We start from the raw sequence: 10,257 nt of genomic DNA on the forward strand, positions 1-10,257 counted from the left end.
AAACCTTGTGGCGTGTGAGTGTTTTTGTGTGAGCCCATTTTCTCATAATACAGTACATGGCATGCTTATAATTTAAGATAAATAGCGGAACCTCAGATTAATAATAAACTAGTTTACGATCAGTTCAGTTTACGCACAAAATTTTCGAAGAAAAATTACCTCAGTTAAAAAACTATTTTTGGTTTGCGAACAGTCTTGGCATTGACTCACGGAAGGTGTCCAGAATGGAGAGCAGTAAATACTTGCCAAATTAACATAATTCAAGCATAACAAAATAACAGTAGTTAGAATGTCACAACACCATGAGGAAGATTTACAAAGTCAATGTGCAAAGAAAACTGGTATCAAGAAATTCAGCAACCTTTATTTAAAAACTGTACAAAGATACGAGGCCAGTCTAAGTAGACTCTGAAGGTCATTCCAGGACCAAGATCCAAAGTAGGCTCCTCTTACTGGCCTCCAGGTGCTAGATCGGAGATTTGGAGAATTTTGAATCATCACAGACTTTGAGCAGTTATAACATGTAAGCTTATCAAGAATAGCCTTATACTAGAATGGGTGGAGTTTAGCTAGGGCAGTGGAACAAGCAAATCTATGTATATACTGTCTCAACATAATCTAATTGTGAAGAGCATGATCTTACCCAATAAAATAAACTAATGATGAATTTAACTGCGACTTAAATTCATAACCCGAGGTTTCACCGTATATAGTATTGTTAATTGTATTGTATTAATTGTATTAATTGTATAGTATTGTTAGGTTAATTCATGATAATGGTCTTATCTGTCATGATTGTTGTTGTGGCGGTCACGTGGCAGCGCATCAGTGCAGAGCTCAAAAACATAGCATGCTGACAGAAGGACAGGGCTCCTGACTTTGACCTTGATATTTCCGTTGCTATAGCAATATCATAAGTCTACTCTCTTATGCGCTGCCTGTCATAGAAGTGTTCAAAATTATTTCATGGGTTTGTGTGAAATCTGAACGCATGTGTTGTGTCTCAGTCATTCCGATGTGTTAACATGAGAAAAACACATCACTGGGATTCCCCCAGTAAATCTATACTTTGTCCAGTCATCTGCATGGCTTTCTTCTCTGTGGCAGCCCTGCCATCTGTTTTTGTGGTCTTGGCACCAGCCAACACTCAGGTTTTACGGGTGTCATAACTGTGAATCCTCGCAAAGTGTGAACACATGAAATGGAAAACATTTTTTTTTTAGATACACTTATGGAATGTGTGTTTGCTCCCCCTCAGTCCTCATGGAGTGAAGGCCAGATTGACGACGAGCATGAGCGAGAACGACTACGCCGAATACTCAAACAGATGGGTAGAATCAAATGTCCTAGTGAGGTATGTAATTGGATTTTTGTTTCTCTCATTCTTTCCAGTGCCTGGTTTGTGCTGTGCCTCCCATTTCCAGATTTCATGTCACATTTTCCTCCTCATTATACAAGTTATGATTTCTCTTTGGCCTTATTGCTACACTTCCTCAATTTCTCTTTCCTTCTTTTCTGCCTTGTAGTGACTGTTACCCGTAATTATATCAATATTCCTCTCTCACTTGCAAGCATGTTTTCATTCTATTAATTAAGAATATTAAACAATATTTCTCATACATCCGTCACGTTCCCCTGTTAATATGCAGGGCTGTTCAGCTCACTTCACCAGTCTAATGGGCTACCAGTACCACCAGAAGCGTTGTGGACGAGAGTTCTCTGATGTTGAGAAACCCATGTTTTTGTGCCAGCACTGTGGAAAAACATATCGCTCCAAGACTGGCAGGGACTACCATGTACGCACTGAGCACTCCCCAACCATCACCTCTACTATGACAGCCTCCACCAACTTCAAAGACAATAGTACTGACACCAACAACAACACTGGCAAAGAGAGGGTAAGACAGCAAACATGGAATGTGTCTTTTTTAACGGAAAATAATCCTAGTTTACATAGATGTTGCAGATTTCAGTGTCCTACTGTTTCTCCAGGTCACCTGTGACAAGTTTACAGGAGGGAAGAGAGAGCAAAGCCAGCCCGAGTGGCATGTAAAAGCACAGTTGGCCCGGGAGAAGGACAAGGTTAAAGACAGAGACAGTCAAGTGAAGAACAGAGTCAAAGAAAAGGCAACACGGAATGAAAGCCTCCAAGAGGATTTTGAACGGACACCTAGTGGCAGAGTGAGGCGCCGGTCAGCTCAGGTGGCAGTGTTCCACCTACAGGAGATAGCAGAGGATGAGCTTGCAAAAGACTGGGGCACTAAGCGCCGCATCAAGGACGACCTTGTGCCTGACAGCAAGAGGGTAAGAGAGACTGAGCGGGTGCCTTATGTACACGTGAGACAGCAACAGTTACATAATGTAACTCCTCATACACAAGCACAGGTACAACTCATTCAGACACCAAGTGTTCGAAGGTGGAAGTAACTAGTCACTTAGTCTTTTTTTAAATATACTGTGCAGCCATGAACACAGTTAAATACCACTTTTCTTGTGTATAGTTGAACTACACTCGTCCAGGCCTTCCCAACTTTAGCAGGGAGCTTCTCGAGACCTGGAAGATTCAGGTCAAGGAAAATGGCTTCATCTGCTGCACCAATGATGTAAGAGTTCCACCAGGTTTCACGATTCTCACGATGAAGACACATTTGTTTCCATTATTGAATTAAACAAGTCTGAGCACTAGATTTGTGAAAGTAATGCTGTTGTTCTGTTGGACTGTTGAATGTTTTGTTTATTTTTGTTTTGGTCAGAGCTGTGAGGCTGTCTATTCCAGTGTGTCTGGACTAAAAGCCCACCTTGCCAACTGTAGCCAGGTATAAACATTCACCTGAAGCAAATCCTACCCAAACACTAGACACAATCATACAGGTCACTCTATTTAAAGATTTATGATGGTTGTTCATTAAAATGCCCTCAAGTGAAATCTAGCAAGTCTGTCAAATGCTTTAGGAGAAAATACAAAGAATTACAAGGTATACAAGACATTCTTCCAAAAACAATTTAAATTTGTTATACTGTTGATCTATTTAAAAAAAAAAAAAAAAAAAAAAAGAATGTTCATAGTTGTGATTCTTACAAAGTTAAAACCAAAATAAGCCTGATTAAGTTATAACCCGTACTTATATACAGAGTTATAAACCTGATTTGTGCAGTCTTTACATTTCTAAATGTTAAAGCAAACTACTCATGACGTGAAATGTGTAGATAATCAATCGCAATCTTGCCCTCTGACATGCCAAAATCATACAGTGTAGAACAGGCTTTGGATGAGTGTCGTCCACAAAAAGGCATCGCTGTTTAGCAGGCACAACTTATCATTTGACAATGAAAGGAGTGCTTCCCAAAACATGCACCATTACGATTTGATTTGACATCCAACCTGGGTCAGATATCCTTCAAAACACTTTTAATATAATCGGTTAAAATGGTTACCTTCAAATAACAGATAAAGAACAGGTACACCGAATGACAGTAATATTTGCATTTGCATGTGTGTTACAGGGAGGTGGAGAACTCGCAAAGTACATGTGTCTGATCTGTCAGAAGGAGTTTAATTCAGAGAGTGGTGTCAAGTACCACATAAGCAAGACACATTCACAGGTGGGTCAAAGACAGTCATGCCTTTCAAATGTAAACTTCATCATCATGAGTACAATTCTGCGTTACGTTATAATACCTTAGAAATCCCATGTGGCTAAAAACGACAGCTGTTTTGGTGGTTGATTGTAGTCAATGTAAAGATTTTGTCCAGTTGCAGCTTCTCCCCCACAATACTCCATATTTTTCAGAAGTGTTTGTAAGTCACATATGTGCAGGGCACAAGTCTTAACCTTCAAGTTCCAAGCAAGTCCCACATTACTGTGGAACAAATCCAGTCAAGTCAAATCGAGTCAGTTCCTTTACTTGGGTTCAGCAAGTCATGAAGTCAAGTCATACAACCTTGTTCACTCACAACACAATCTATATTAGCACATTAGCCACTTTGCACTCAATTTCTGTACATGCTTTAGTTAGCTGTACTACCACGATCACATCCAAAACCAGTCTCTGTATTGTCCATTACTTTATTCTCTTCTAGATTCAACGCTTAACCAACATGAAGCTTAGTTATTATTTGACTAGCTATTGGTGAGCCAAACGGCAAAGTTAATGTACCTTACCTGTCTTTGTGGTTTTGAGCTATGAGACGAGTCACCGTCGCTCACGGCGCATTTCTTTGGCATATATCTGAAAATAAATTATTATTTTGCCATCAAACGCCCTTTATCAGTCTTTTTGTTGTTGTTTTTTAATTTGAGGTGTAACAAGAGCATATTAGCATCAAAGTCACTGTTCTTCTTGACGTTTCTTTTCATAAAAACCTTGTATCTTCCGCTTCAGAAACCTGTGTTTTTGGAGAAACGAACCCATGTTCTACTGCAGAGCAGAATTTATTTATTTTTTCAGATGAAAAAATAGTCTTCTCATTACTTTGCTTTGTGGCTTATATTGTCAGAGAACACAATTTTCTGTGGGTCTTGAATGATAGTCAAAATGCACTAAAACAGTTGACAACACCTCTTATTTGAAAACAGCTGGCAATCAATGAGTTAAATGATAACCACTTTTTGGCACCTTGGGGTTACACCAACATCTGCCTGTATACAAATGTGGTTTTCTGTTCTAATTAAAGCATGAAGGTCATTTAGCTGCACCTGGTTCTTCTTGAATGTGTCTAATCAGCACTAACAATGTTTTTATTGCTTTAGAATTGGTTCCGTGCATCAGACGGTGAAGGGAATTCCAGCAGCAAGAATAAAGCACAGGATGACGACGGCATTAGAGAAGAGGTGAGGAATGGTGCCACCACTGGTAAAAAGAGGGGTCGCAAGCCCAAAGAGCGTCCCCCGGTGGTTGTGCATCCCCAAACACAAACTGAAGAACCTAACACCAATCACAACTCAGAGGGTGAGATGACCCTGTTCTCTGACTCAACACAGTCCCCTTCACAAAGCCCTGACTTTACAGACATTAGTAATCCTGACCTGAACCGACAGCCCAATGGCTCTACTGCGCGACAAAGCAAACCGAAGAGGCTGTCAGTGTCTGAGTAGCTCTGCTTTTGTCAACGAAGGAACTACAGAAGATGCCTCCTCCAGATGTGGTTGAACTTTACAAGAAACCTCGCACTGAGAAAATAAAAAATGTGGCTACAGTTCTAAAAAGTACTCACGGTAACGGTACTGTTTCCATTCCACTTGTCTCCTATTAAGGCACCAATTTCAGTTCCCACACTCAGTAGGAGTTTGAGAAAATCAAAGACAGCAGCAGTGTTGACTTCCACAGTGATAATATTTTCTCAACAAGATGGCTGTTGTTTCCTATCAGTGGACGGTCACTCACTCCAAAAGACTCACGTTCAAAACAAAACACATTCTCTCAGCATGGTAAAGTCATGTCATGATGCTAGTGCGTTCACATTTCTTTCACAGGTATACTCTGTACATAAACACATATCTCTATATAGCTGTAGTATATACTCAAATCAATGATGCAGTCACCTTTCAACATCTAACAAGCCCGTCATTGATCATGTGTGTTCAGAATGTTTTGTGTGTTGTCATTTTTTTCCCCTTACTGTGTTTCAATGAAGCAAATCACATTTAAGCTAAACGTTTTTTTTTTTTTAAACCATTTTGATTTGTTTTGTCTGTGTACCACTTGAAGAGTATACAGTATCTGCTTTGAAACCCATAATTAAGTGATAAGAACAGGATTTATGCAGGTGACATTAGTGAAGAGAAAATAAAATAGGGATTGTTGTTTTTCTGTACAGTGTGTCATCGGGCATATTTTAACTGATTTAAACAGAAAACTAAGCTTGAAATATTATTACTAACGTTAGATTGGCAAAGCCAGTTGTTTGACGGAAGGAAAAATTCTTTTGAAGATCGTTGCACTGTTGCAGCACAATCAAAAAGGGTAAAAACCTTTTTTTTAAAAAAAGAAGCCGTATTTTGTCTATTACTTCATCTTGAATCAAAGAGATAAGAATAGAATGAAAATACTATCTTTTATAGAGGTTTAGGAGAGTGATCTTTTATCATTGCAAATCATAATTCACATATTATAATATATATGAATTTACACCTGGATGTTCAAAGATATTGCATTGCACTTTAACCCTTGTAGTTCCCCTCTTGTGATTTTGCACTCCAAGATACTTGGTTACTTACAAACTCCAATTCTAATGAAGTTGGGATGTTGTGTAAAACAAAAAAACTGTGATTTGCAAATCATTTTCAACCTATATTCAATTGAATCCACTACAAATGAAAGATATTAAGCATTCAAACTGGTGAACATTGGTGGGGTTATTTTTGTTAGTTATTTGTTTTGTTTTGTTTTTTCAAATATTTTCTCATTTTGAATTTAATGCCTGCAAAACATTCCAAAACAGCTGGGACAGGGGTAACAAAATACTGGGAAAGTTGAGGAATGCTCAAACAACACCTGTTAGGAACATTCTACAGGTGAACAGATTAATTAGAAAGAGGTGAGTGTCATGATTGGGTATCAAAGGAGCATCCCCGAAAGAATCAGTTGTTCACCAGCAAGGATGGGGTGAGGTTCACCACTTTGTGAACAACTGCATGAACAAATAGGCCAACAGTTTAGGAACAATGTTTTGCAATGTGCAATTGCAAGGGATTTAGGGACTCCATCATATATGGTCCATAATATCATCCAAACATTCAGAGAATCTGGAGAAATCTCTGCATGTAAGCGGTAAGGCTGAAAACCAACATTGAATGCCCATGACTCTCGATTCCTCGGGCGGCATGCATTAAAAACTTGCATCATTTTGTACAGGATATTACCATATGGGCTCAGGAACACTTCAGAAAACTATTGTCATTTAACACAGTTCTTCGCTACATCTACAAATGCAAGTTAAAAGCTGCAAAGCGAAAGCCATATATCAACAACACCCAGAAACACTGCAGGCTTGTGTGAGCCCAAACTCATCTGAGATGGACTGATGCAAAGTGGAAAACTGTGTTGTGGACTGACGAGTCCACATTTCGAAATGTTTTGGGATATTATGGACGTCGTGTCCTCCGGGCCACATGTTTTAGTGCCAATGGCATAGGTGACTTGTGCATCTGTAAAGGCACCATTAATCCTGCAAGGTACATAGAGGTTTTGGAGCAACATATGCTGCCATCCAAGCAAGGTCTTTTTCAAAGACGTCCATGCTTATGGGAAGGAGCTAGACAATGCCAAGCAACATACTGTTACAACAGTGTGGCTTTGTGGTAAAAGACTACAAATACTAGACTGCCCTGCCTGCAGTCCAGACCTGTCTCCGATTGAAAATACACGGCACATTATTAAGCGCAAAACACGAAAACGGAGATTGACTGTTGAGCAACTGAAGTTGTCCATCAACCAAGAATGGGAAATAATTGCACCTACAGAGCTTCAACAAATTGTGCCCTTAGCTCCTAAACACCTTTGAGTGTTGATAAAAAGTGATGTAACACAGTGGTAAACATGCCCCATTCCAGCTTTTTGGGAACGTGTAGCAGGCATCAAATTCAAAATTTGTGAATATTTGAAAATAAACAATAAAGTTGATCAGTTTGAGCATTAAATGTCTTTGTAGTGTATTCAATTAAATATAGGTTGAAAAGGATTTGTAAATCATTGTATTCTGTTTATATTCACATTTTAAACAATGTCTCAACTTCATTGGAATTGGGGTTTGGGGTAGCTGTCAGACAGGAACAGAAATATTTTATTCTCGGGACAGACTTTTAGATTCTATTTACGCATTAATGGACATCTACGTGATATTATTCATAATCCAGCAGGACTATATAATTTTAACTCACCACACAAAGCCATAACTGCCACCTCCTACAATGATTGAGTTTTAAAAGAAATATGAATCCAATTTTATTACATTTCCACATCTAAAAGTGTGCAATCATAGAGTAGTAGCTACTTGAATCCACTGTTTTGTTAATGACATGAACAAATGACAACTCCACAAATGTTAATGACGCCTGCGTAAAAACGATCTAGAAATCTAGATCGAACTTTTCCACTTGTTTCTGGACCTGAAACAAAATCTGTTAGAACTCAGCAGGTCCGCTATAGCCTCCCGTCCTTTACTCTCCTCCAGAATTTGCACCTATAAATTTTGTTAAACGTCATCATTTCAATCTAGCCGTGATATCGACTTTGATGAATAGCATAATTAGAATATATATTGACACACGTGACCTTTTTTTATTGTGTAAAGCTCAGATGTTTCTCCCATTTGAAATCATCTGAAGGTGTATTCAGGTGGAGATGATTATGCATGTGTCTGTCTCTCTCTTGATGGGATGGACCACTTCCTTCTATCCAGGTGTAATTGGTGAAAATTTATTAGACAAGCACTGATTAATTTCCGTAGTCGAGAATGTGTATGTGTGTGTGCGTATGGAACATTGAGCACCTTTGTAATGACTGACAAATTTAAGAGCCTAACGCTTTCTGCTGGGTGTTATGAAGTGGCACAGAATCAACTGCTCGTTACTCATGTTACATTAACGTCCCATTTTCTGGGCAAGCTTTGGTGTTCCGATATGATAGTTTAGCACTGCTTTTACCTGGGTATTTTATATTTTATTACGCCCTTTACGATCTGTCTTCCTATGGTATGGAAAACACATATCTATCCCGCAGTGTGCGCTAACTGCAACATGTTTAGAGAGTAAAGCAATACACAATGTTTAGCTGATTTTGTGTGCTTGCTGATATTTTGATATTGATGTCTTCTCACAATTGTTTGGCTTTTCTCGATTTCTGACTTCTTGTTTGTTCATTCTGAAAGAGCTTTTCATCCACAAACATAGGCTTATTTGTCTGCATTCACTGTTATTTTGTCATTTTTGATTACTCTGATAAGGATTTTTTTTTATTTTAGATACACAATGACAAATACATAGGGAGTGTCCTTTATTAGTACTTATTCAATATGGGACAACAAGGCATATGTATATGTGTTTGTTTCTGTATTTAGTGCACTTACTATACCATGAAATAGGCTTGAAATAGGAGTGTTGTTTGAGCGTTCTAGTGATCTGGACTGTGTGTGGTGTGACTTTTGTAACCAGAGAAACAGCAGACTAAAGTGTCTTCCCTTTGTTGTTTCCTAAAACTGAGGCGAGTTCACAGAAATCCAGTCAGACTGTCTCAGAATTGTACACTTTTATTTGGGCGACAGTGGTTGACTTTGTACGCTACCTACTTTAAAAATGGCATTCGCCTAATTTGCAGGTATCATTATATTGGATGAAAGTTTTAAGAGATGGTGTTGTAGCTCACAATGGTAATGTAGTAAAGATATCTGAAATGAAGCTGTGTTGTATCTAACAGAGGAGGCTTTCTACCTCCTCTAAGTCTCAACTGTTAGCAGTTTTGTTCCCAAATGTATTGTATGAACTGTTCATTAGCCCTCAACTAATAAAGGTTTGTTGAAAAAAAAAGTGTCAACTATGTTTGTGATATTTTCTGTGCAAAGTTCTCATAGTATGTATTCTCTGACATGTATCTGTTCTTTTCTAACATAAAGTGAGGAATTTATTAAAAGATAAATTACCAATTTTCTGTACCGCTTCGGCGCTTACCCTCATTAGGGTCCAGGGTGAGTTGGAGCCGATCGCAGATGACTTTGGGCAAGAGGCAGGGTACGCCCTAGAATGGTCACCAGCCAATCGCGCTTATCACAGGGATAAACAACTATTCAAACTCACATTCATACCGATGGACAATTTAGAGCACCGGTGTCAAACTCAAGGCTCAGGGTCCAGATCAGCCTGGCACATCGTTTTGTGTGGCCTGCTAAAGCAAGTCGTGTGTGTCGACGTCCTGCTTCTCGCTAAAATCTGCACCAAAATTGCAAGTTGTCTTCACTTTTAATAACATTGAGATATTGTCAGCCATATTTTTGTTAACGATCCGTTTTTTTTTTTTTTTAATAAATTGAACAAGAGTTAAACTAACTATTTTCCGAGACTTAAGGTTTCAAAACTAGTTATCCATCATTGTTGAGTATATGTACTAATGTGATGAGGTGATAACACATTTCTAAGTTGGGATAAAACATTGGTTAGTTACAGAGTAAATATTTCCACTTAATGTATTGTAAGTTCTGCAATTTTCATCATGCTATGTGTGTAGTTGGGTGTTGTCAAGCTTAGCATGTGCACTCTGTCATAG

At 38.7% G+C, this 10,257-nt stretch overlaps 1 protein-coding gene across 2 annotated transcripts in view; it reads left to right on the top strand.

Moving 5' to 3' along the window:
* Positions 1–9,502, top strand: part of znf512b (zinc finger protein 512B) — a 32,822-nt gene extending 23,320 nt beyond the window's left edge. The window contains exons 11-17 of one of the 2 annotated variants that reach the window (XM_061698035.1): positions 1,259–1,354; positions 1,650–1,898; positions 1,993–2,304; positions 2,502–2,603; positions 2,754–2,816; positions 3,505–3,603; positions 4,752–9,502. In XM_061698035.1, the coding sequence (XP_061554019.1) occupies positions 1,259–1,354; positions 1,650–1,898; positions 1,993–2,304; positions 2,502–2,603; positions 2,754–2,816; positions 3,505–3,603; positions 4,752–5,096 (1,266 nt within the window). In that variant the 3' untranslated portion in view covers positions 5,097–9,502. The remainder of the gene's footprint in view (positions 1–1,258; positions 1,355–1,649; positions 1,899–1,992; positions 2,305–2,501; positions 2,604–2,753; positions 2,817–3,504; positions 3,604–4,751) is intronic. The other variant, XM_061698042.1, reaches the window with a different exon arrangement.
* Positions 9,503–10,257: the final 755 nt, after the last annotated feature.

The sequence above is a fragment of the Phycodurus eques genome, chromosome 1 (assembly GCF_024500275.1).
Source record: "Phycodurus eques isolate BA_2022a chromosome 1, UOR_Pequ_1.1, whole genome shotgun sequence".
NCBI lineage: Eukaryota > Metazoa > Chordata > Actinopteri > Syngnathiformes > Syngnathidae > Phycodurus > Phycodurus eques.